This window comes from Poecilia formosa, unplaced genomic scaffold, assembly GCF_000485575.1.
Source record: "Poecilia formosa unplaced genomic scaffold, Poecilia_formosa-5.1.2 Scaffold140, whole genome shotgun sequence".
In the NCBI taxonomy this organism is placed as follows: Eukaryota; Metazoa; Chordata; class Actinopteri; order Cyprinodontiformes; family Poeciliidae; genus Poecilia; species Poecilia formosa.
The window spans coordinates 296,087-324,030 of record NW_006800079.1 but is presented as its reverse complement, the minus strand read 5'-3'; the positions used below and the strand labels follow the sequence as shown (position 1 = coordinate 324,030).

Genomic DNA, 27,944 nt, shown 5'->3' with positions numbered 1-27,944 from the left:
AAGAACAGTCATTTTCTTCTGTCAATGTTTGTTTTTTGTCTTTAAGTGAGCACTGGCGCTTGTTTGAAAGTCTAATTCTGACCCTGGATATGACACACATTTTCCGACTTCTCTTTTTGAATTCTAAAGTACAACACATCCAGCATAACAGTTAATTAACCACCCATCAGTCTATGAAGCAGTTATACTGCGCATGCAAATATAGGTTCTCTGAAAACGTGAAAGAATTAGGCTTTACAATGCCACTCAACTACTTCCTGCACCCCAGGCAAGCATTCCTGCTTCGTCTTTCATGCATGCTAATGTATGTAGAACCTGCTATGACAAAGCCAGGATCTCTCCAATTAAACAGTGGAAGCATAATTAAGTCAAGGCACTTGATCATTTTAGCCCAAAAAAACTCAACAAGCATCTGCACACGTACTCAGTCACACGGCGGTAAGTCTCGCATCAAAGCAAAATGAGCTTAGTGCTTTGATGTAGGTGGTCAGAGTTGCTGTTAAACTCTATCACCATCACATGTCTGCAAGGTAATTGGATTTGATTTATTAATCCATATGCACACATTTTGAAAAAGAGAAAAACGACCTACGCTTTGAGTTTATTGAGTTTAAATATAAGACATTATGGAGTAGCAGTGAGGAATATTGCTGGTCTGCAGAGTGAAAGAGTATTGCATCACTTTTTAATATACAACTTCAGCACAACATAATATATAATTTAATCCATATATTTTGACTATTGAATCTAATAAAATATCTCTTTTTGCTAATGTAACATTGGTTTAATTTTAAGTAGTGGCTTGCAAGACAACCAGTCAAATGTCCAAAATGATTTGAAATGTAAAATCTGTCAATATTTCTTACCTGGCTTGTTGTAAAATAGATGAACTTTCTGATCACAAGAAGTTGTTTTTGTCATGCCAGATAAATGTTTGAGTTTTGAACCAGTTTGGGAACATGCATTTGTCCCTCTTCCTGAATCATCTGATAAAACTTGTCATCATCAGATAACAAAATAATAAAAAATAGCTATGATGCTTAGGTACATCTTGCAAATGAATGTACCTAAAAAGCATTAAGCTTCTGGTGTTGCCCTGACCTCAAGTGTATTAAACGCTTCTAGAAAATCCTCTTCATGCCAGAAAAATGAGCTCTGCTCCTTCTGAGAAAAAAAACCCAAAAACTATCCCAGAAGTGTATTGACGGCAATATAAAAAAGCAAAGCAAAACAAAACATGCGGTTGGGGTGAAACTTGCTGAATATTTATGGTGGTATATGTGTATAACTGAGCCTGTAAGTATTACGCTGACCAAATAGAGAAAATCTATGATTAATTCATACTTTTCATCCAATGTATGAATCCAAAATATCAACTCCAGAAGAAAAAGAAACGTAAATGTTGTCAATAAAGCCAAAACATGACATCAACATGAACCGATTTAAATATACCTAAAGACATTGCATGGAAGCTGCAAACCAACAATTTTAGTCTGACGGCAAATAAAAGGCACCACAGAAAGTTCAAGACTGTCTGATTTCTGTCTATCTGTTCAAATGACAGGAACAGATTTATTTTTTTTAATATTTAGCTGCAAAGAATAGACAGAAGGAATGCAGTTTACAACATTTTTGTTTAATGCCTTTTAAATTCTGACTTATTTTGAATATTGTCAGTCTTGGTTCTATAAAGCAGCATAATATATAAAGACAATTTTCATTTTTTATCAAGAAATGTCTCTTTGGCCTGTTTGTGCTTTCATAAAGACTGTTGTGGATTATGCCCCACATCTCCAAGATGTTCTTTTCTTTTCACAACAAACTGACATTACTATTCCTCTGGTTTAGTTATCATATAAAAAGCCCGAGTGACAGATAACATGACTGCGAAAGCATTGTGGTTTGAGGGAAATGTCTTTGCATTTCAGAGATTTCAAGTTCCACATCTGATTGGACGAAATAATCATTTCTACCCTTCACAATGAATAATGCACTTTTCTACTTCGCAATTCACTATTGAAAATGAGACATGAAAGGCTTCCTTTGATGCATTTAGTGTGCTTTAGACCTGCTATTTTGTTGTACACTTCAAGCAGCTGTTCACATTTGAAGTGCAAATTTGGATTCATGCACAGGATGTCTGGATAATCTGAGTTTCCAGATTTAGCAATTCAATGTTTATCTCCACCCGTATCTGACATCCTGGTATGAGGGCACGTAAAGATAGAGTGATGCATAAAGTCTGTCAGAGGGGAAACCAACTCAGTGGGAGCTATTTCTTCCACTGCTACCCCCCACCTTTAGTTGGATCCATAATTCCCTGTGCTGTGGTCTGACCTGCAGCACACATCCCCCTTTCCTTCTCTCAACATCTTATCAAAGCTTTGGCAGACTTAGCCCAGCCTGACATCTGAGAGAATGAGACCACAGAGCAACTCCCCAGGGAAAGTACGAGGCTCGGTGACACAAATTCAGCGCTGCTCATGAATACCGTATATCCAAGTTTCACACAATGGCCATTATACAGCAATCAGCAGAGTGTTCTCTTAGACGACATTCAGCTCCTCCCTGTCAAAAATAAATGAGAACATTCAACTAAACCAACGCGGATGTGGATGAACTATTCAATTTCAGTGCCTTACAGGGGTATTCAATCCCCTCAACTTTTACCACCTTTTCTCATAACTTCATGGTATTTTAGTGGATTTTCATGATAAATTGGAAGAAATTATGTAGTGAAAGAAATCTGATTCTTTGGTTTTAAAGAGCAAATAATATTTCCCTTCAGCCTCCGGTATGAATTGGTTGACATCGTAACCTTTTGTGGTAATGACAACTGCAAGTTGTTTGTGGTATATCTCTATCAGGATGTATGGAAAAATTGTCCTTTTTTTCCACAAAACATCTCCAATTAGCAGTTTTCAAGAGGAAAAAAGTCACCACAGCATAAATGCCACCACCATGTTTCACAGTAAAAACTGTGTTCTCACAGTGATGCGCATTGTTAGTTTTTAGATAGTTCAGAAGTTGAACTATCGATCTCATCTGATCAGAACACCTTCTTTCACTTTCTTTCTGTTTTTCCTATCACTTATTAAAACAACAACTTGGTTGAACTGAAGTTTCTTTAGGGAGTCAGAGTAAAAAGGTTGAATACAAAAACATGTCACACTTTCAAAACAAAGCAATTTGTACCAGTGTGGAGCAACATGTAATTCTATGAAATAAAATAACACTGAAATTTAGTTTTCCAGGAAAAAATATTTTCAAATTTGCTTTTTATTACAGTGTGATAAAATTAGCAGACTCAAGGCACTACTTTAACTGTTTCTTTTCCCAGCACAATAAACTCCAATATTTCTTAGTTGGAAGACGGTGAAATAAAACTTCCATTTGCAATTCTATAGATAATGGCTGCTACTTAATAAGAAAATCTTTAGCGCCAAACAATAAAACTAAGCAGCAAATGAGAGCCAGCCCACCTGTTGTGTTTTGACCAAAGTATTTTTCCCTCTATTTTTGTTTCCTTTTCCTTTTGATTTATGGTGCTGAATTTTCTTCCACTACCTTCCGCAGACTCATCCTGCCTGTGGAACCAGTTCGCTTGCTCCAAGAACAAGTGCATTGCCAAACAGTGGCTGTGCGATGGGGAGAACGACTGCGAGGACGGACTCGACGAGAGTGTGCAGATCTGCGGTTAGTGCCCTTTCAGATGTCATGAGGGCTCTGCTATTAACATAAAAGGTCACATCTGCCATGTTGCTTGTTGCAGCTTCGTGCATTCCAGAGGCAGAACTGGAAATGAGACGGCCTTAATGAGGCAACAAATGAGACCGCAGGCATTTCTGATAATTCGAGTGAGCACTGAGGCAAATAGATTTTTCATCACCAAGACCCAAGAGGCATAGCTATTTCAGTGGGAAAATGAGATGTATGTGTAATGAATTCTACAATAAAACAAAACCAGCCATGATAAAGAGACAGAAACCACTGCGAACACTGGTGGTGTAATTTCAATGTAATGGAGTGTCATGGAAATATTAATGAAATGGTCCAGAGGTCTCCAAAAGCACAATTCTTGTCAGAAGCATGATGGGCATTGTAGGCACACATGCCTAATTGAACTGCAGTATTTACCTTTGTTTCTCAGTGCAGCTAATTTTTCTCCCTGTCAGTATTTGCCTTTAAGGGCAGTGCTAAGAAAAAAGGGGTTAATATTGCTGATGCGCAGAATTCGCAAAATAATTATTATTCATAAAGCACAGTCAGTATGTTGTTGGCACTAAACAAAGAACTGCTGCACCGAGAAAATTACAGTTGGTTCATAGGAGGATATACTGTAAGTAAAATACATTTAGTATATCATCTGTTTTGCAAATTTACGCAACTAGTTTTATTTTTAAGGAAGGTAAAAAATTTAGCAACACCACCATTAAGTTAAGCAGTGCTGACCATGTTCAATGCCCCTCCTTCTCACTGAAAAACATTTAAAAAGCCTTAAAATTACGCGTTATTGCAGTAGTATGATTTAAATTTAGAAAATTGCAATTGTTAATCTCTGTGTATTTATCAATTAGTTCAACCAAAAAAATAATCCTATTGCCACATTTGTTTTTGAAGTTTACATTAGTAGTAATCCACAATTTCTTTGTTTCCCCACTGTATAAATATGACATAACAAAGAGGCCAATTTCTTTAACCCACTCATCTGGATGGCAAGAAACTACATAGAAATCTTCAAAAATCACTGTGGGAAATAGCATTTATTGGATCTTTGACTCACAAAATCTTCCTAACAGCTATTCGCCTCATCTATATGACAACTTGTTTGGGAGCAATGCCAGAAAAAAGCCCTCTATAGCAAGTTTAAATAAATAAAACCTTGTGAGTATTATAAACGACTTAAATGGGAATTTTCATACATGCACTAAATGTTCTAAGATAAAAGCTTCACTTTATGAGATTATTATTGTTTTATTTTTTATTTTTTTGTGTAAGGTTAAGGTAAAGCAATAAAACTTCTGTACAATTTTAAGCTTTCTATAGGTGTTTACCAGAAGTGCTAATAAACAAACATGTTTCTTTTCTTTGAAGAACCAGGTCTTTTGGTATTTAGAAGTAGATGATGCGGTCTTGTTTTCTTCTCAGGCACAGTAACTTGTGCTCCAGGGTTATTCAGCTGTCCTGGATCGTATGCCTGCGTTCCCAAACGTTGGCTTTGTGATGGTGAGAGGGACTGTCCTGATGGAAGCGACGAACTCTCTCCAGCAGGCTGTGGTGAGGTTCCTTCTTTTAGTTCAGTACAGCTTTATTATTTTTTATTACATTTCATTTCTTAAAGATTAAACAAATTTCAAGCCACGGTGCAAAAAGGATGCATACAGAGAGAATTAGTGGGTAATTGGATAATTAGAGGCTTCTACACAAATACAGCCATCACTTAGTGGCGTAACCAGAGTTATTACTTCTTTGACTCAAATCCACTTAGCAGGGGAGCAACAATTTAAAAAAGCATAAAAGGCAAAACACTAGTTTGTAGACATTCCCTGTACCACAGCAGGAAAGAAAAAGTTTATCCGTTCATTAGAGACTGACTGTTATTCTTTCGGCCATCAGCACCAAACAACACATGTGATGACAACTCATTTCGGTGCCACAACAAAGCGTGCATCCCCCAGCGATTCGTCTGTGACCATGATAACGACTGTGGAGATGGATCTGACGAGTCCGTGGAATGTGGCAAGTAGATTTATCTTGGTCTCTCATGTTCTTCATATTTAACAGTGATAAATGAGAATGGCTCTTTTGAAAATTGCAGTTGAGCTGTTAAACAGCAATGGTGGACAGATTTCTGAATGTAACAGTGCATGTAGTATTCAGAAATGTCTAAATCTGACCTTTCACCCACAACTCCTACTTTCCTCTACAACAGTCCCCAACAATCCTTTGTTAGTGTCCTGACTCTTGAATCCTTCAGTTTCTTTATGACTTAAGTGTTACCCTCAAAATAAGGGTTGCCCGTGATTACTCACTACTAAAAAATAAAAATTCAGATGAGCTTTTAAAATAATCCCCAGGTGGTTTAACCTGCCTACTTAAAGTTCTCAGGATAATTACATATCTGAGAACTTTAAATAGGCAGAATATAACAGGTCCATTCTACAATAGTCTGTGTCTTCATACAGGCTGATCAGACTCGTAACGACTTCAGATCCATAACACACACTGTATTCTTCTGTTGTTCCACTGATGTTCTGGTTCAGTTTGTTTAATATCCAACCGATCCCAAAACTTTAACTTATACTTTTTTCATCTGCTAAATCGCCTTTTCCTCAAATTCGACAGAAATCATTTCAGTATACTTCTCAGAGAGTAGGATATATTTTGACTTCAATGTTTTAAGCACCTATTTCTTATTCAATGCCAATGTCAATGCCAAATTTATTTATATAGCACTTTAAAACAGGTATAAAACTGCACCAAAGTGCTGTACAAGAACGACAACACAAATGACAAAACAGAGTAAAAACAATACATCAATTAAATGCCAAAGAGTAAAAATGAGTTTTAAGAAGTGATTTAAAATGATCCAGGCTGTGGGCAGATCTAATCTGGAAAGGTAAGTTATTCCATAAAACAGGAGCAACAACAGAAAAAGCTCGATCTCTTTTCCTCTTAAGTCGAGTCCGAGGAACTGTCAGTAATAATAACTATTCATTCATTCACTTTTACTCTTTTGTTGTAAAATTTATATTATGTTTCTTTTGTGTTTCTTTTAGTTAGGAAATAGTCCTTTCTGTTATTTATAGTGTATATAATCTGTCATTGCATGTAATGTTTTTGACAGATGAAACAGAAATCAGTTTTCATGCCGTTATTACATTTAACAAGAAAAACAAATCAAACTTTGCACATGTATAACTGGAACAGGTGAAAAAGCAGAATAATAGGCCAAACCCAGAAGCTGCAACAGAATATGTGAACCCAAAGTAATGTTTTAGTCACAGATCTCTATAAACACATCCCATTGATGAAATACTCTCTCAAGTAGGAAGTGGTTATTAGTGTCTGACCAGTCACATCCAGTTAACAAAAAAGTATATAAAAAATTATCCGATACTCGAGGAAAATCTCTTCACTCTATTTTGTAAACTGAAATATTAAAATCAGTATTTGCAAAGGTCACCCGCATCATTATGTAAATATAAAAAAGTAACACTGAAATAAAGTTAATGTAAAACAGAAAGTTGCAAATAATCTTTCCATAAAAATTCATTGCGCATTACAGAACCATAATTCAAGATTTAGTAGGGAGAAAAAACAATGTCTCCTCGCTTCTTGAATTTATTTAGACTGGCACACAGTGTCTTGTTTCTGTTTAATCTTTTAGTTTATCTCATGTTGTCAGAAAGGCACTGTGTAAGTAATGTCTTATTTCTACAAGTCTGTCTCTGATCTGATCTAACTTTATTTCTTTAAAGTTCTAAATAAAAGAAAACAACTTTCAATAATGGCAGCAGTGACTCAATAAAATCTCCTTCGAGATTTCTAAAATGACAAGACTGCATGTTTCTTGTGTTTTGCAGCTGGTTTGTTATACTATCACTTCATTGACAAGAGACACATTTGTATCAATGCTTGCGAACATGCTGACACCCGGGTTTTATTTAGGCACATACTGTTATGGAGTACCTCATGTGGAGGGAATTCTCTGTTGCTGCTTTGATTTACGATGACTGACCAAGGAAACGCATGTTTATTCTTGAAATGTTGGCTGCTGCAGCTGTGAATGCCATTACACCTCCAGATGGCTTGAATTGTTGACCAGCAATGATTCCATTTACACTCTGATAGTGCCTCATTATGCTATCAACAGTGGTCATGCAAATCTTTTTTTCTGTAAACCTGTTTAACATAATTGACACTTAACTCTGCAAAGGTTCTCACCAAACCGAAAGCTCTGAAACTGACAAGTCCGAGTGCAAAGCGATGAGATAGTGGCTCGCTTTCTTTTTTTAGTCTATCGCTCCTGTGGATCTGGGGAGTTTCGCTGCGGGGACGGCCGCTGTCTTCTCAGCTCTCAGTGGGAGTGTGACGGCTATGCGGACTGTCCCGATCACTCAGATGAACTGCCGCTGAACCTCAAATGTCTTGCTGCAGGTAAGGCTGCTGTTTGGCTCTCTGTAAGAATCTCTTCATCAGTGTCACCAGCAGCATCACTCGCCAAGGAAACCGGTGGATTTATATGGAGGAAACAAAAAGGCCTCTGACTTTCTGAGTTTAATTTATTGGCTATTATCCAGTGTGAGGGCAGTGACTTTTATGAGCTTTCATGAGTGATCACAGGGGGTTGTGGGTATGATAGTTTTTCTTTGTTCTCTTCAGGAAGCTTGTGTAACGGCTCCTTCTTCATGTGCTCCAATGGCCGCTGCATATCTCAGGGGAATCTGTGTGATGGGAAAGATGACTGTGGAGATGGATCAGATGAGAGGAACTGCAATGTGAATGAATGTTTGAACCGCAGAGTCAGTGGGTGCACACAGGACTGCCAGGATCTCACTGTGGGCTACAAGGTAAGTCAACAGAGAACTTGTAACACTGCTAGGCAATATCTTTCTAAAGTATTCATCACCCCTAAACAGTTTTACATGTAATCATGCTACAACAACAAACCTCAGTGAATTTCATCAAAGGTGGATTCACACCAGCCCCGATTAGTTCGCTTTAGTTCTTTTGCCTAGAAAGTCCATTTCATTTAGTGAGGTGTTAATCCGCAATCGAACTCTGATGGAGTCTAGAAAGGGAATTTTAGTCCACCTAAAAACAAATCTGGATTCAGCTGAAGTGAACTCTTTCTTGTGTGGTTTGACTGCATGGGAATGCCAAGCGGACTGGAAAATAAATACCGTATTTTCCGCACTATAAGGCGCACCGGATTATAAGGCGCACTGTCGGCTTTTGAGGAAATTGAAGGTTTTTAGGTGCGTCTTATAGTGCGGAAAATACGGTACAATCAAACAAAATGAATACGTTTGTTTTGGAGATGGCCATCAACGACAAAAAAAAAAAAAAAATCCTAAAACCACTAAAATTTGACAATACTCCTTTTTTGTTATGATTTTGTGAAGAAGGAAGTGGCGCTCTCTCAGTGTCTTCTTTGGAGGTTTTTTATGTTGTGTCCTTCAGTGGTTTTTGCTGCAGCGCCGCCATAGGTGTGAGGGTGAACAAGGTTTGGTGTGTTTGCAGCATGAAACTGAACTGCACCAACTGAAAATGTAACAAATGTTTATGTGTCCTTCACATAAAATCCAAATAAAAGTCAGAGGAAAAGGTTCGAGTGGTGTGAATACCTTAGCAAGGCACTGATTGAAAATACATTACCTATCCACATCTATACTTAAACAAACTAACTCTGGTTAAGTAAAAGTAAACATGGTAAGAAACAAATATCTGTTAATAATAGGAAATCTAGCAGCTCAGTCACAACACAGCTAGTATATCCATCAACATCTTACCGTGTGACTTGCATTCCAATAGTCGGGTAAATCACTACAGTGCAAAATTTTAATTAAAAAACTTCCCTGACCTGCAGTGCTGAGCTGCAGCAGCTACATTTCTAATTCACTAGCAGGTGCGATGCGGGGCTCATATCAGTAGTGGTGTGGACATGAATGATTAATGACTGATAATAAATCAAGTCTTACTTTGCACACCATTAAACAGATAAAGATGGGTTGTAGCATATATGTATATATATTTATGTACATAAATGTTCACTCTCGCTTTGTAACCTTGAAAGCCTGTATGTGGAGGTGGGTGGGTTAACGATAAGCCAACAACTGTCTGATCCACCTTGCTTCCCCTCTGTGCCATGTCATTGTTCTGCTTCTGGCAGCACAACAGTGGCGTTTTGATATGAGGGCTGGCTCCAGGTCAAGGCCGCAACCGCTGGAGTGTTTTGGTGGTCATCCTGGTTGTCAGATTGTGGCAGTTTTAACCATTCATTCCTGAATTTTATTGTTGTGTTCCTCTGCGGGCTGGTGTTTACTGCTTCAGAAATCGCCAGAAAGCACAAAAAAAGTGCTGCCAGCTTGTCACGATGGCGGTAGATCTGGACAAAGAGCACATCAATGCGAACCTTTAGCTCATCCATTTGTGGCCTGAACAGGGAGATCAGCAGAAAGGCCATCAAGGCTATAACTCCGGATAAGAAGAGGATTTACAGTTGGTGCAGAGCAGCTGATGCAAGCACTCTTAAGTTATTTTTTCGTTTTGCATTGGTCACTGAGTTGGTCACTGAGGTGAGATTGAATCTTTGAGCTACGGAGCAGTATGTATAAACAGCTCTGGAAAAAATTAAGAGACCACTGCACTGAACCCCATAGAAAACCTCATGGTTATTCCACCAAATATTGATTTCTGAACTCATTAGTATTGTTGTTTCTAAATGAACATGAACTTTTTTTCCCTTCCATTATTTGAGGTCTGAAAGCACTGCATCTTTTTCTTTAATTTGAACATTTCTCATTTTCCACAAATAAATACTACATTTTTGCTAGGAGTTTCAGAGGAAAGTTGTAAGTATTTCATATAATAAAAGAACAGTGTTCATATTACTCAAACATGTGCCTATAAAAAGTAAAATCAGACAAAACTGATCATTTTAACTGGTCTCTTAATTGTTTTCCAGAGCTGTATGCATGCACGTGTCGTGGCTTTAATGACATGGTATGTTAGCTTTCCTGCTTTGCCGGATTTCCCTATGAAACAGCGACTTGCGTAAAGATAAGATGTGTTCACTTTTCATTTTACACACTGTAATGTGCTGTGTTAACATTCTGCAAAAGAGATACAGTGGGGAGAACAAGTATTTGATACACTGTTGATTTTTCAGGTAGATGATCAAATACTTATTTCACACAATAAAATGGAAATTAATTATTTAAAAATCATACATTGTATTTTTCTGGATTTTTGTTTTAGATTCCATCACTCACAGTTGAAGAGTACCTATGATAAAAATTACAGTCTTCTACATGCTTTGCAAGTGGGAAAACATGAAAAATCAACAGTGTATCAAATACTTGTTCTCCCCACTGTAGAGTTGCATGTCCCTTATAACCCATGTCTTTTCAGCTGTTTTTTTATTGCAGTCAACTCAGTAAGCATACACAGAAAGTCCTTCAGTTTCTTTCTGGAAGTATCCACAAAGTCCAAACTCCACAAAAATAAAGGCTGCACATTCCACAGCCTTGGTGCTCCTGTTTGTGAAAATCAATATCTTCTGGTCCTGAAACGAGAGAGGGACTATTAAAGGGTTCTGATTGGAACACCTCAGTGTTCGATTCGAGGTCTATTGCTGTATCATGTCATATATATATATATATATATATATATATATATATATATATATATAAAAGGAGCTGATCTTTTCAAGCCTCTGGAGGTTAAGATCAAAATAATTTTAAATAAATTCTAAAACTGACTGGTAGCTGGTCTGTTTGAATTCAGGTTCAGTTTCTCCTGGGGCCCTGGGGCTAGAAGAGGACCTGAAGCAGTTGCAAAATTAATTTATGCCTCAGGCCAACCCGGCAGACACACATGAAGAAATCGTAGGACACATCCAGAGATTTCGACCATAGCCCTCTGTCTATTTATTGCGTAATAACTGAGTGTGTCAGAAACCAAGAATAAATCTTCAGATATACCCCTAAGATTAAAAATGTATTAATAAATGGTAAACCAATTAGAAACAATATAAAATATAATCAAACTAATAATATGATAGGGAGTCATTGTTTAGTGGATCCACCAATTTGGTTCCCTTCAAAGCATTTAAAGAAACTATTTGAATAGCATTTTCTTTTACTAGAGTGACTTAACAGAAAACGCTCCCTTGATAGAATGCCTGATGTTCATCAATACGTTCTTTGGAAGGGCAGGACGTTTTAGTGGATGTAAAATTTGATTGCATCAGAACTATACTATGTTGATCACATTTATGATTTTGCAAATTCCTTTCAATATTATTTAATGGATCAGGATGGTTGGGAAATGGACATTTTTTTAGTGGATATCACAGATTTAATGTTGTCTTGTAGGTCACGGTTTATTAAGTTTTGTGGGGATTTTTTTCCTCCTGAGAGGAAAACAAAACAAAAATATCCCTAAGAAGTCTCTTTCACATTTGATTCACTTTGAAGATTGTTGAGGAACACTCAATGACATTTGGGGTTAAGATGTTTTCTTGTTTTCAAAATAAAATAAAAAAAATATCTTCCTTCGAGCTTAGCTTGTTTTCTTAAACTACAAGCTTCTTTGTGATTTTATCACTTACATTTTTGTAACATCTTAGCTTTGTTCTTATCAGATGATTTTAGAGTAAATGTATGTCAGAGTAGAATGTTGTCTTGTAAGTAAACCTTAAATAAAAAAGGGAAAGCCAATAAAGAATAAAAAAGGGGGAAAATAATTCTGGTGAGCCAATTTTACCTTATTTACTGCTTGAGGAAGGAGATTTAAATGGCCACTAAATTTGTAGACAAATAGCAAAGCAGAAAATAATAGAAGTAAGAGTTATTTTCTTTTCACATGAAGGTTACAGAGAAATAAGTCGGCGCTTAAAACACTGATCGTTTTAAGTTCTTAATTTTAGTTTCATTATATTTTTCAATATCTCCAAGCAATATATTTTTTATGTTTTTCATGTTTTTTTTAATGATCAGTGTAAATGCTGGCCTGGTTTCCACCTGAAAGATGATGGGAAGACTTGTGTGGATGTTGATGAGTGCTCCACTACCCTCCCTTGTAGCCAGCGCTGCATCAACACCTACGGGTCCTACAGGTGCCTCTGTGTGGACGGTTATGAGCCTGTGGATCGCAACCCAAACACATGCAAGGCTATATCAGGTCAGCTTGATTGTTGTTTTCTCAATTTGAAGCATTTCCTCACATGTCAGTACAAGTCCCTTAATGCCATGCGTTCTGTATTTCAGCTGAGGAGCCTTTTCTCATCATGGCAGACCACCATGAGATCCGCAAACTGAGCGTGGATGGTTCAAATTACACCATTTTAAAACAGGTAATCTCAACCTATTCACAGTGTTCGTAAAAAGCTTTGAGCTATGTCTGCCCTCTTAGCAGATGTGGGAGTATCTTAGGCAGAATAATTGTGAACAATTTTTGTATCTATTCTGTATTGGGCGTTGTGGTGACCTTTAGCATCTGCATATTTTAAGCTGTATTTTAAAGATTGTAGATAAAAAGCTTTACACATACAATAAATTACACCTGTTGCTTTAATTCCTGAAGACAAAAGCTATATGTCAGATACTAACGAATCTGGTGATGTGAGAGCTTTGACAAACAGGACTCTGAAATTAGCTGAAGGAAATTCACTTACTTTTGTAAAGTTTATTACAACCCTGCGTCTTGCCTGGGTTTTTATTTTGGTGTGACGCTCCGTGGCCCCCATTTATCTCTTATTAAAAACTTCCTGGATACACCCCTGTAAGATGTGCTGTGATTTGAAGTGATGCACTTCACAGGAATTCAGAGAGACCTGTAGAAGCTGTACAATGGAAACAGATTTGACAGATTTGACTCCTAAATAATTCAGCTCCCATCTGTCACACACAGCCTCGGCTCCAAGACCAACAATACTTCTGTAGACTTTGGTCACAACATTGTCTGACATGTGCAGCATCAGCATAATAGTTTGTTGCACAGACAGTTTTTGTAATTGCAAGTGCGACATGTTATGTCACCCTGTTCAGTCCTTTTGGATATTTTTTTAATGGCAATACATTTGCAAGGTTAGAGGAGAGGCACACTAGTTAACATGACTGACTGTTTTCACAAAGACTGGTGAAATAAAAATGTATTTTAAAAACTTGAATAAAAAATGTAACAATTGTGAACACTTACTGGCCTCCCCTGTTTAAAGTGTGTAAAAAGCCTCAGCATAAATTCACAGAATGTTGCACAAGCATCCTCTTTCATTAAAAGAGGGAAAGAGGATGGATTTTTGAAAAACCCATCCCCTAAGAAAGAAAATGATTACTTTCTTACCATTTGAGAATCGTTGAACATTCTTTGCATGAAGTTGTGCGACTGCATCTGACTTTTTTTTTTAAGTCTTTGTACTTACTTAAGTTGACTAATGTATATATATTATATTTAACTGGGGTATCAGCAGCTGCTGAGGACACTGTAATTCATCCAGCAGATTTAAATGAATAAAAATGGTGTATACATCTCTTATATAAAAGAAGAAAATAATTTGTTCAATTAAGTCCGTGCAGTTCATTATGAAAAACAAACTCCAAAAACAAGTGTGGAAGAAAGCGGGCAATTCGCTTAGTGCAGAACAGAGGGGCAAATTTGCTTAATGAAGAAACCGTTGGAAGTGATTTTTCAATCATTTTCAGGTCTCACTGCTGCTGTGGGCTATAGTTGAATTTAACTGTTGATTATCACAAAACGCAGGATGCAATTTACCATAACTCACCTCACAAGTATCTTACATCCTTCTCTCAGGATCTACATCCATCCAGCCATCTATGTTCTATACATCATTTTCTAAGAACATTCCACATCTATTGGTCTGGTACACTGTAACAAAATCCAGTGTCGATTTTATCCATATAGCACTTTGAAATAAACTCTTGGTTCTGAATAACAAGAGTCACAAAAATAAACTGATAAGAGCAATGAAAATACTAAAAGAATTTTAATATTAATTGGAACGTTTTAAAGACCAATTAGTGAAGAGAGCCCAGCTGTGTGTGTTTTTCTCTCAGTATAAATATAGCTGATCTGAAACAGGTATCGTTGTGTATAGGTTCAAAAAAGGGTTCAGTTTTAAAATAATAAGTTGGGCTTTGGACGTGTCACAGTGCTCAATTCAATCTGTGTTCAGAAAATTTAAAACAACTTAACACATACCAGAACATGGCTGTCCACTTAAACTAACAGCCTGGGTAAGAAAGCTCTTGAGGATGCATTTCCTCAGCAGGCACAGGACAGCTGGTTAGAACAGACTCAAGAGGAGATGAGCTCATTTTCAAAACTGTGAATAATTCCACTTTCACTTGAAGGTTTTAGTTGTCAGTTGATGAAATGTGAAGGGGTTTAAGAAAATTATCTGACCTGCAGCATCATTTTAATGAGATAAAAATGGAAAAAGTCTTTTTTGTTTTCTTTTTACATCGAAGCTCAGCTAAAGGGTCTCAATCCCTCTTCATGCTGTCCTCCAGGTAGATTAATAAAATATACCGTTCAATGTTAGAAGTACAAGAGAAAGGTGGATTTCATCTCTGTAACAGATACGCAGAGTACAGACATGTTCCCTCCGGACCCTTTGCGACCTGTCTATGAAAGTGTTGATGATCTGATGAAGACATTTCATTGCACCTGTCAGATTGTCTGACATGTGTTCAAGGCTCCTACAGTGTGAGACAGCAGGGTGGGGGCACTTGTTTGGTGTGCGGGCTGTCTGATTGACAGCGGGCTCCTATGAGCTAAACATTGAAGAAAGGTATGTCACTCTGCTCCTTTGATCAGACTGCAGCTTGCTCTCCAGTCAGTTTTAAAATTGCTTGTATTACTGAAAGCCTTGAGACCTATGGGATATCCACCAAAATCAATATTGCTTGTGCTGCACAAAATATATCATGTATGAAAAGAACATGATTTTTTGTTTTTTTACTTTTTAGCAAATTGAAATCACCTTTTGGTTGAGCAGATAAAAATAAATGTGTTTCTGTTTAATTACCAAATGTTGCATATGTATGGTGGCAGTTAGAGTGACAGCGTAATGCTTTCACCCTCCCATTTCATTCAGACGAGTATTAACATGCTCTAACATGCGATGTGTGTTTTCTATTTCCTAGGGCCTCTACAACATCATCCACCTAGATTTTGACTACAAAAAGGAATTCATCTACTGGGTGGATTCAACCAGGCCGAGTGGTCGAAAGATCAACAGAATGCGCCTAAATGGGAGCGACCTTAAGGTAACCGATGAGATACTGCTGCTGTGACTTGACTACCATATGCTGCTTGTTTCACTTTGGGGACGAATCGTTGCGTTTCCTGCTCTTACTCCCACTTCAGTTTTTACCCACCCATCTCAGCTCTGTTTTTGCTCAGTCTAATTATCAGATTTTGCCGTTTAAAAACATTTTCTGCTTTTGAAACAACACGTGGTTGAAGTAGCTCATTATCACCGCTCAGCTAAAGATAGGTGTCTTTTATATTTTACACTTTTGACATCATAGATTTTTTTTTTTTTATTGCTTCAGGAAAGAGCTTCTTGCTTGCTTAATGGCTCAGGATAGAGTGCTTGCGAAGATAACTAATGGCTGTCAGATGAATGTGGCAAGCATCGTGTTACAAATGCACTCTCAGGTGTTGTCACCAGGTTGGGTAAGGTCAGGGGATCGAAACCCAGATAGAAGAGCTGATGGGACATTAGGATAACACTTTCTGGGTCCCCATGCCACATCTCATTAGTGTTTGTGTGCTGAGCAATAGGCTTATTTAGCTCTCTTACATCCACAGTTTTCAGCCTGAGCCACTGAAACCGCTTAGCAAACTGTCTGAAACACGGATCCATGAGCTTATGACATGGGGTTAATTAGAGTTACTGACATGAGCAGCCACTCGCACAGGTTTGCTATATGAGGAAAAGCATGAAATTGAAAAGACGTATGGATTTTATTTGCAAAGGTAATGATAGTGGTATTTAATTAGAAAGATAGTTAGTGGACATTTTTCTTTTCATTTTTCACTTGGACTTCAGCGCATTATTTCGTTCTGAATGAGATCGGTGCCATATAATTTAGTTTTATTCCATTTAGCTGTATAAACGTTACCTGTGTCCGTCCGTGATTTCCGTTTTTAAGTAATGATTTTGCTGCGGAGTTGTGTTTCTAACGGAAAATAAAGATTTTTGCTGACATGCAATTCTTTTTTGTGGCATTTGTTGCCATGAAGTAAATTAGTTTATAAATATGCTCATATTTAACTGCCACCGCACTTCTTCATGCTCCACACAGGACCTTGATATGCTGCCACAATGATTAACTAACATGACCTTGCTACAGAAGGTTGGTGCATGCTAAAAACAGTGTCTTCAACGCTCATACTTTATGCTTCCTGGAGAGCCCAAGGTATGCCAAAGGATCTCACAAACCCCTGCAGAGACCCTTCTTTTTTGTCTTTTGGATTTTTTAACATTGTGACGAGGTCATAAGTAGGTATTTTGAAGGTCTTACTATCTTTGTGTTGAAATGGTGGAAAAAATGGAGTGTCTAACCATTTTTACATGCATATCACTCAACATCCTATTTTTATATTTATTTTTTTGAAAAGTCATATTCAAATGTTGACATTTTCCGTTTTTTTTTGTGGAGCAGTTATTCTGAACAAGTGACAACCTAGATTACTACAAGTAGAAGGATTTTACGTAGAAACTAGGGCTGGGAATTTAATGCATTAATTTTGAGGAAAACTAATGTGTTTATGCCGTCCAAAGGACCCCACTGCGCTTAGACTACATTTAGTCTTTCACCTATTCGTGCATTTAATCACGCGCCAGTGGTGGTAAGCTACATTGTAGCCATAGCTGCCCTGGGGCAGACTGACAGGAACGAGGTTACCATACAATCGGGGAACCTTCAATCCTCTGACCACCACCATTTTTTCTTTTACTGAGAAAATCTTTCATGTGTTCAAAACCTATTTTCTTCATTGCAGCGGGGAAGACTTTTGATTGTAGAGTCTAATTTTAAAGTCATCACTCATTGCTGCTTGACCTTATTAAACTGCTCCCTTCTGCTCCCCATGAGACTAATCAAGTAATGACTGTAGGTGAACTCCTTCTGCTTTGCGAAAATAGCATTTTCAACAAAAACTGTCCTAATCCTGAACAAATATCTATTGTACTACACATTTTAAAAAAAGGTTTTAATGGTACTGGTAGCCGTTATTTGCAGTAGACTAGTTAGGAAATAGAGAGGGGAGGGGACGACATACAGCAAAGGTCTCAGGGTTGGGAATCAAACCCCAGACTGCTGCGTTGAGACTAATGGCCTCTGTGTATGGGGCGACCGCTCTACCTCTACACCCCGCGTGCTTCGCAACACATTTCTTTGTAAATACATTTCAAGGGCTGACCTTTTCTTCACAAACTAGCGTTAGAAGCAGGCTTTTATCTGTGACAGTGTTCTGTATGCAAATCACATTAAAATAAAGCTGAGGCTTTTGGTCTGCAGCCTTAGGTCATTACATCACCCTGCAGTATTCTCAACAACCTTTTGTCATGCACAAGACTCATGTTTAACAGTTACCATGGCAGCACATGACGGCCTCTCGAAACCATTCAGTTTGAAAAGTTAAGAGAGCCCAAAATGCAGTAGGAAAAAAAAGTATTTTGCTGAGCATAACTTATCAGTTAAACGTTTTTGTTTAGTGCTTCAAACTGCTTTTACCAAACTTTTTGATTTCTGTTTTAACAGATTGTCCACAGGACAGCGGTGCCCAGTGCTTTAGCAGTGGATTGGATTGGAAAAAATCTGTACTGGTGTGACGCAGAAAAGAAAACACTAGAAGTGTCAAAAGCGAACGGCCTCTACCCGACCATCCTGATCAGTTCTGGTCTCAAGAACCCCACAGATCTTGCTCTGGATCCCCAGACGGGGTGAGAATATTAAAACTACAGAGCTCACAATAGCTTACAACTGGATTTTATTCCTAAAAATTACTGATTCTTGAATGGTTCTTAAAGCAAGTTTTTTTTTTTTTTTTTTTTTTTTTTTTTTTTTTTTTTCCAAATGCATGCTTTAAAAGAAAATCAATAAATCATCATAGTTCTTTTGTCTAATATTTATTTAGTTGGTGCTTACACACATAATCTGTGGAAATGAGAATTTCCTTTTTCATTTAACATGTGGTGTTATTGTAGAGTCAGTAAACTTTAGGCATTTGTTATTATTTTCAGTATTTTTGTTTCCTTTTTACTAGTATGTATTCTCACCTTGTTAATTTTTACGTCCATTGATTTATCTGACCTGTATCTTGTATCGCCTTGTTATTTTGAACACTACTCCATTTTAATGTTGCCTACAGTGACATGCAGTTTTTCTCAATTCTGCAATATTTGTGACTAGGTATGTGTTCTGGGTAGACTGCTGTGAGCCCGCTCATATTGGACGTATAGGCATGGACGGCCGGGGGCAAATGGTTATCATTGACACAGAGATCTATAGCCCCACTGCTCTCACTATTGATTATACCAACAAGAGAGTGTACTGGGCAGACGACAACCACATCCTGTTTGCCAACATGGATGGCACCCAGAGACGCAAAGGTGAGAAAGAAAACGGTGCGATAACATGAGCTGCACATTTTAAATTTTAAAATTAAGTTTAGACAAATTAGACAGATGTTTGAAGATACGTTCCATCTGCTTTTTACGATGAACTGATTTGAAGAGAAACACTGAGTAAAAATGACTGACTCTAAAAGTGCAAACCCGATGCAGAGGTGGTTCTAGAAAATTTTGGGAACCGTGTAAAATGTCCTCTTCTCAATTTTGCGTTGATCTTCCGCATAAAACTAACGGATATTGTCTTTGCAACATTCTGAAATGTGAAAGGCACTGTATTTTATTATCATTTAAAATATCAAAAAATATTATTTAACTATCTAAAAACTCTATTTTGAAAATCATGACAGATCTATTATTTAATCTGTTGAACTGCTTTAATCTCCAAGGGATTTTTGGATGATATTAACCCTGCACAGACAGAGAACTTTACATATGACTTCCTTTTTTAGTGTCCTATGACCACATCCAAGGAGTAATGGCACTGACTTTGTTTGAGGACTTTGTGTATTGGACTGATGGGAAGTCTAAGTCACTCCGACGTGCTCACAAGACTACAGGCACTCAAGCGATTGAGCTCCTCAACTCCTGGCAAGCCATCAAATCAATCAAGGTCTACCACTCACTACGGCAGCCTGAAGGTAAATACTGCATCAAACTCTCATGTTTGTTACATCCAGCTAACAGTTTTGTTCCTTAGTTGTTGTTTTTCTTCAGCCGGAAGAAAAATATGCCTGATGTCAGACCGTTTGAGCTCTGCCTTGTATTTGTATTTTGCTGTCCAGTGCCCAAGCACCAGTGCCAGATTGCAAATGGTGGATGCAGCCATTTATGTCTTCTTTCCCCTGGTGGGGAACACAAATGTGCCTGTCCCACAAACTTTTACCTTGCTGCCGACAACAAAACCTGCCTCTCCAACTGCACCTCCAGTCAGGTCAGCTCCTTTCTTCCTCCTTCCCCACCATGTCTACACCTGCTGTGATCATGTTGTTTGCTCCTCTGTTCTGATCAGCACTGTTCCACCTGAAGGCAAATTGCTTTACTTTCATGGGCTTGTCTTTTCTGACATGTAGGGTGAAGGAAATGTTTGGGTATTGATTTTAACTCTGGCTTTGAAGAACGCAGAAGTCTAACCAGGCATTCGAGAATGCATGTCGACTTCAAATTGTGTTCGCCCACTCCCCTTCTTTTTTGTCTCTTTTGTTCCAACACAGTTTCGCTGTGGGACAGATGAGTGCATCCCTTTCTGGTGGAAGTGCGACACGGTGGATGACTGCGGGGATGGCTCAGACGAACCCCCTGATTGCCGTAAGTGGGATGTTATAGTTGTAAACCATAAAAGCATAAACTCTGGAGCAAAAACATGTTATTTTTCTCTCTATTCCCTGTTACAGTCAGAGCTTTGACCTCTTTTATAACACATGTGCCATATTTATTTCTAATTGCACACTGGGTTACGCTTGATTTTTAAACAGCGGAATTCAAATGTCAGCCTGGGCGTTTTCAGTGCGGTACAGGCCTCTGTGCTCTTCCTCCCTTCATCTGTGATGGAGAGAACGACTGCGGTGACAACACAGATGAGGCCAACTGTGGTAAGTGGAGAGTTTACTCTGCTGGAGTTACCTGAAAAAATATTCATGTCATTCACTTTTTCACATGTTGATGTTAAAGCACAAACATCAGTGTGTTTTATTGGGACTTAATGTGATTGATTATAAAAACAATTAACTAGTTGATTATAGAATAGTAACCTAAAGATTGATACTTACACAAACACACTTCCTCTTATTAGAAATCATATAAGTTCCAAGTTAAGAGGCTCACTGGTAACAAAAGTGAGCAGGATTGAAAGTAAATATGCTTTTAGTCATTTTGTGGTTTTGCTATGGGTGTCATATTAGAAGTTAGACTCTGAAGGAATTTAAAGAGGCTTAATGACAAAATCCAAAGCTGCATGATGAAAGATAAACTGGCAGAAGAGCAAATGGTAAGAGGTTTACTGGTCACAAATTGAGCGGAGTACCAGCATTGCCCCAGACTCACCACGGGTAAATATAATGGGCAAATGGGAAAAAATAACTGAGTATTCAGTGTGGTAAATAAATGTGTTCCTGGTGTGTTTTCGTTTTGTTTCATTTTGCTCTCCTTCTTATCGTTTTTCCTCCTAGAGACATACATCTGCCTGTCAGGCCAGTTCAAGTGCACCAGAAAACAGAAATGTATCCCTCTAAACCTGCGCTGCAACGGTCAGGACGACTGTGGTGACGGAGAGGATGAGACAGACTGCCGTGAGAGTTTGCAGCATTACTTTTTATTGTCTGAAGAAGCTATTAATAAAGCATTGGAATAAGAAGAATTGGATATGTTTGTACAAGTACTCCAAAAAAACTAAAAAAAAAAAAACTAAAAAAAAAAAAGTATATACACTGCACAAAGCTTTTGATGTCTGTATTTTTAAATTGGTACAGATCATGAAGAAAACATCCTAATTTTGCTTCTTTTTTTTAAACTTTTATTTCATGCCTGTACTTGAACTGCATACAACACACCATTAGGATTACGTAGTCCTCATTAGGCATTCTGGAGACAACTTATGTTATGGCCTGCTCTTGTGAAAAGGGATTAGAAATTGAATCGCATAGAGGATAAGAGCAGATTTTGTCTGCAGTGATGTAACTCATCAGAATATCACACCCTATTCAAGACTTTTCGCCGGATGCGTTTGTCTTTCCGATGATTACAGAAGGGGTGAGAGCGAGGGAAGGAGATTGCGAGAAAGTCAGGAGGAGAAAAAAAGACTTTAATTAAAGTGAAGCTAATTACTTCAGCCCTGCTTAAACTACCAGCATGATTGGATGCGTTTTTGAATGCACCTTTGTAATGAACACTGCGCCATTGAAATTAAAATGCTATTTGAAACAATGTCACGTTATATAGAAAAGAAGCTGCTCCTACCTTGTTGTAATATAGCATAAAAAATGAGGGAAAAGATGATGTTCGGGAGGCATAATTTGCTTCCTCACTGTGTCTTGCATCATGGTGCATTCCATGATGACTCAGGTCTTTCTACAGAGAAAAAAAAAATTCATCCTGAATGATGAAAGACGTTGCTCTTCTCTTTCATACTCCTTTTTTTCTGAATACAGCTGAAAGCACCTGCTCTCCTGACCAGTTCCAGTGTAAGGCATCAATGCACTGCATCTCCAAGCTTTGGGTTTGTGATGAGGACCCCGACTGTGCAGACGGGTCAGATGAGGCCAACTGTGGTGAGTTATGCGACAGTTTCCCAGAAAGAACGCTCGTATGAATCTGCTTAGATTGTGATTAATTTTACCCTTGAGTTTATTCTGGTCTGACTCAGAGTGATTCAGTCGCGTTGCTTGTTCTTCTGGTCCGACTCTCAGCTGAATCTAGATGCCTTCAAGGCCACCTGCTAGCATTGTCAAAAGTGTTCTTGCCAGTTAACAACACAAATGAACAATTTTGATACAACTCTTAACTGTGTAGTTACTAAAGAAACAGTAGTATGATCTCTCAATTATAAAATCACACAATGTTTTGGTGGCTTGAGTGGATGTGAGCTGAGTTTAAACTTTCTTTGAACCTGCAGTGAGAGAGTTTGTTACATCATGTGAAAAAGAGCAGCCATCCCTGTAGCGAGAACAGAAATGTAACATTATTGGTTCATCGAACCAAGAAGGGGATTAAAATATCAGCGAAAATATGTTTTCTAAAACTCCTGATGCTTTTTTTGTAGATTAAAAGACTTTCATCAGACTGAAAATTCAGTTCAAATCAGTAACTTCATTAGTTTTAGACTTGTTTCCTGTGTGAGAATTTCTTAAAAAGAGATGACGCAAAGTAATTAAGTTCAAAACATTCAACTGCTCCTAACCCTAACTTCTATTGTTCGTTTTATATGTTTACGACTTTTGCTCAGACCCTGGCAGTATCATCTAGGCTGGATGAATCAATTTTTATTCTAACCAGTTTTAAGTATGACCTTTCACCTTAGGCAGGGATGTTGAACCCATTTTCTTTTTGGGCCACATCAAGATCTTAAATCTCCTCAAAGGGCCAGTTGTGGCACAATGTATCTGTAGAACAAACTGTTAAAATTTGAATCAATAGTTGTCTCTGCATTCAATTAGTACTTATTCAAGTTATTTAATATTAAACATCTTTTAACATTGATGCAATTTGGTATTATACAAATATAAACTGCTTTGATTTTATTGATTATTTAAAGTCGAACGCTATGAGGCCCCAGGATGTGTTTGGATATAACATATCCAAACATATGGATGATATGTAACCTGAATTTAAGGCTTCAAAATTCAGGTTGAGTTACTTTTTCCACATGCACACCAATACAGTTTAATGACTACGTTGGTTGTCAACAACACCACAAGCACAGTGATTGTATGTTTTAATATTTAAGTGTTGGTTCAGCCTCCCCTGTGCTGCATTTTTGAGAAATCATTTGAGCTGCAACGCTCAAAGCATGATAAATTATACAACGTATTAAAGGGAATTGGAGCGGGATGAAGGAAGTTTAAAGGATTCTGACCATTACAGTTTTCATTAAAAAAAAACAAAGTATTTAATGCACAATAAAATTTGCCTTCAAGACCAGTTTCTTTACAACTTTTACTGTGCACATAGTTAGATCACCATGGGAGATTTTAATAAACAGTGACCACAGGAGGTGCAGTCAGCTCCAAAAACAATAACAAAGCTTTCACAGCAGAGAAACCCATATCTTATCCTTATCAGTCCCAATAGAACATTGTTTCTTCATTTATGAGGATTTCAACAAGGAATTCATTAAAACTTGTCAGCAGAAGGAAAAAAAAAAACTTTAATTATTCCCTCACATATCTGGTTGTTTTAAACGGGCCAACAGGATTGCCAGATTTTTTTAATAAGCTGTTTATAAAATATACATTTTTAAAGCAAAGATGTCCACGTGACATCGCTATTGTCTAATCATCAGGTGACTAGGCGGCCTGAAAGCACTGTTCTCAATCTGATTTTTGTGCTTTCACACATATATTTAGTTCTGCCTATGTGTGATGGCACTGCTTGATTTGATCATTCCCAGAATGCCTGGGCTTGCCAGATCTGAACATGGCCTGTGATGCAACAACCAGCACAACCAAGACTGATTTATTGTTTTTGTTGTTTTTTTTTTTTTTGTTTTTTTTTTTTTGCCTTTACTGTTAAAATTTAATTAGTGTTTTGTTCTGTTGTGTTTTGATATCAAGTCAAAAAGTGAGAGGAAAGGCAGAGTGGGGTGTGAGTTCCATGCAAGGAAGCACCAAAACATTGGACTAAAGCAGAAATAATCTTAAACTAACCATATCATAAATTTGTAATTATCCTGAAGCAGTAATATGTAAATGCTAATAAACTGAACAGATTAAAAATATTATTTAGTGACTTTGTTTTTCTAAGTAATTTTGTTTTTCTAGTTGATACATGCATCACATCAACTGATTTTGGAGAAAATGAAGGACAATTTTATTGCCAGCAGTGAGAAGGTAAAGTGACAGCAGTCATTGTGGATCCCTGAAATGGATATCAGGCTGGAATCCTGATACTAGATTCTTCCGTATCTCTTGTTTATAAATTATTTCTACCTCTTTCACTGACATCCAGGCATTAAATAACTCCCACAAACCCTCACTTCTCCATATTTCCCTTAAATTACACCACATCTCGGAATACTTCAGTTGCTTTCAGGACATTTGTCTCCTTTCTCTGCACAATTGTAACATAGGAATTATGTCCAGTTAGTTGGTTTTTATTATGTGAGTGGATTCGGTCATGTCATATTGCGACTGTCGCCACTATTTCAAAGACAAGGACTGGGACTGGCTTTGACTAAACACCATCCAGTTTATATTCCTCTTACTCTGGTCCTTATGCTTTGATGCCATGGATTTCTTTGTAATCTCAGTCTGTTTCATGTAGTATTGTTCTTTGTACTTGTGCTTCTATGAGTGATGACCTTAGAAGATCCTCTAGCAAAGCTAAATAAGTAAAAGTAAAATGAGCCACTTTATGTTTATCACAGATGGTTTTTGCTCCTCAGATTGTTTGGTCAAACAAACTTTTAGCAAATGACATATCTTCATTTAGACCTATTTTTTCTACACTTAAAATACCTCTGATAGCCACAGAGAGTTGTTCTTGTCACTTTTATAATGAGCTCTGACCCAAAAGAGTCATATTTCCAAATTATTCTCCCTTATACATGTATTTAAATGCTGAATGCACCCAAGCTGCTCCCTAATGAATTGCTGCCTCTTGCACCTTCCTGTTTCTCCGCCTGCTGTCATGTAAGAAAGAGATTCAGGCAGAATCTGCCACCCACTTCTTCACCCACATCTCTTTCCTAGCTGATAACGTCACCGGGGCTATTATCCCTGGATGATGTCAGCTGAAAGAATACTTTTATAAATTAAAAGTCAGGATAATTATATTTAAAAAAATAAAAAATGGAATTGTATAAAAAAAAAAAAATGGAATTTTAAATAAACATTAGTCTGGTTGTTGTATAATTCACTTAAGATTCCATTGACTTATCCATGTACTAATGCAGAGCAAAATTTCTGATGGAAACACCCAAAGCAACCCTGAACTGTTTCTATCTTACTTTTTTCAACTTAATAAGAAAATACATTTGACTCAAAACACAAACATATTGACTTAATCCATGTTGTGCCTAGAAATTATGGTTTCATATTAAAATACTTGAGAAACTTTTCCCACTGCACGAGTCAGCATTTTTTTTTTTCATAATTTTATCCCAGATAGTGTGTCAGCAATAGCAGCCTACCCTGTATAGTGGACAATTAACCTCACAGAGATGTTCTATCCTCATTATTGTCCCTGAAAAGTGTCCCTTGAGAATATTAGTTTTCTCTGTAAATATCCTGAAAGATTAAGTCAAACCTCAGACTTAACTGAGTCAACCCATTCTGTTAATATATTGAGTTTATTGCTCAATTGATCAAAAGTTGTTTTTTTTCTTTCATAACCGTGACATTATCAAGAGTACATTTTGTGAAATCACAACCTAAAATAGAACAGTAAAACAAAACAGTATGGAATGCTCGAGAAGTATACATTTTCAGTACAGCAACTAACCAAAAAGAGAAAGCCAAACAGTATGGTAGAGTATTTCCCATTTTACTTCTCGATCACCGTCACGTCTCGTCTGCGATAATGCTGAAAGGAGCAGAATCACAGCTTGAATGTGGCTTAAAAGGAAACACAAGTCATACTTAGAAATGTTCAATTTTGCCAACTTTTTGTCAGCGATCGGTTGAGCAGACCTGGCAGCAGAGTCAGGTATTTCATCTTACGGTGTATTAGCTTTTTGAATGCATACTGTGTTTTGAGCTCACAGTCAGACTTGCTCAGGGAAACCCTGAGGAAACGATGATTACACTTTAAAAATATGATAGCTAGTGCTGTATTAATATTCATGCTCTTTGAAGCCATTTTCATCTGTATGCTTTTTTTTCTATTTCTTGCTCCTGATGAAAAAGATGAAAAGACCTGTGGACCTCATGAATTCCGCTGTGAGAATAACAACTGCATCCCCGACCACTGGAGGTGTGACAGCCAGAATGACTGCGGAGACGGCTCAGACGAGGAGAACTGCAGTGAGTATACCTGACAACTCCACGTGCTCTAAGCTCTGTTTATTTGCTTGTATACACTGTTGATGTTTTGCACGCACCGTGAAGAATTTGACGCCCTTGAGGACACTTGACTGCTTTTCCCACCAACCATGACAACGCCTTGTCCCATTCTCAGAAATAATATATGCAGTTTTGTGCATTCAGGGTGGTTCTTCCTTATCAATCCAACATGACTCAACTCCGCTCGTAATATATATGCTTCTTTTCCGAGAACAAAGTTAAGCTCAGACTCTTGGGCTACTTTATCTACTCATGAAATGTCACTGCTAACCCGCCTTGTTAAGTCTCACATCCTGTTGTGTACTCAACTCTTTGTATTTGCGTGGGGGGAATCGTTTGCCTGTGTGTTGTATGAGCTCATGCATAGACTCTCTGTGTGCTTTTTTTTTTTTTTTTTTTGCAGCGTGTGCACATTTTCCATGATTTATTAGACTCTCGAGCCTCCAAACCTATTAATGTCACTTAAAATGCAAATAAAGGCCAGTCAAGAGTTGGATGGAAAAAAAGACATAAAGCAGCTGGACCAGCAGACAGTAGAGGGGCTGCAAATCAGATTTTGCTGCAATGCCTGCTGGGAGTCTGTCTTACAGCACAACTCATAATACATGCCCATGGTTAGCTAACAGCCCATGATAACAAGGGAGGGCCCAGACAATGAATCTAATCCAGCTGTTTAGCACCAGTCTAATATTGTCTGTAGGGAGAGACTACCCCTAATAGCAGATACAAGATTCTTGTTTTCAGTGAGAAGTTCTTACTCCTGAATCAATGGGTACATTTTGATTTTCTTATGTTTATGCTGATGCATTTTTTCTGAAGTGATTTAGCCTTTCCCAGTT

The 27,944-nt window shown here is 37.7% G+C and overlaps 1 protein-coding gene across 7 annotated transcripts in view; it reads left to right on the top strand.

Moving 5' to 3' along the window:
- lrp1bb (low density lipoprotein receptor-related protein 1Bb) overlaps window positions 1-27,944 on the top strand; it is a 308,534-nt gene that overhangs the window by 240,300 nt on the left and 40,290 nt on the right. For 5 of the 7 annotated variants that reach the window (XM_016676720.1, XM_016676716.1, XM_016676718.1 and 2 more), the window contains 17 exons: window positions 3,577-3,696; window positions 5,149-5,277; window positions 5,617-5,739; window positions 8,020-8,160; window positions 8,386-8,573; window positions 12,726-12,909; window positions 12,996-13,081; window positions 15,894-16,016; window positions 18,522-18,703; window positions 19,173-19,372; window positions 19,843-20,031; window positions 20,176-20,324; window positions 20,605-20,698; window positions 20,866-20,982; window positions 21,559-21,678; window positions 22,537-22,656; window positions 26,950-27,066. In XM_016676720.1, the coding sequence (XP_016532206.1) occupies window positions 3,577-3,696; window positions 5,149-5,277; window positions 5,617-5,739; window positions 8,020-8,160; window positions 8,386-8,573; window positions 12,726-12,909; window positions 12,996-13,081; window positions 15,894-16,016; window positions 18,522-18,703; window positions 19,173-19,372; window positions 19,843-20,031; window positions 20,176-20,324; window positions 20,605-20,698; window positions 20,866-20,982; window positions 21,559-21,678; window positions 22,537-22,656; window positions 26,950-27,066 (2,382 nt within the window). The remainder of the gene's footprint in view (window positions 1-3,576; window positions 3,697-5,148; window positions 5,278-5,616; window positions 5,740-8,019; window positions 8,161-8,385; window positions 8,574-12,725; window positions 12,910-12,995; window positions 13,082-15,893; window positions 16,017-18,521; window positions 18,704-19,172; window positions 19,373-19,842; window positions 20,032-20,175; window positions 20,325-20,604; window positions 20,699-20,865; window positions 20,983-21,558; window positions 21,679-22,536; window positions 22,657-26,949; window positions 27,067-27,944) is intronic. The other 2 variants (XM_016676714.1, XM_016676719.1) reach the window with 2 other exon arrangements.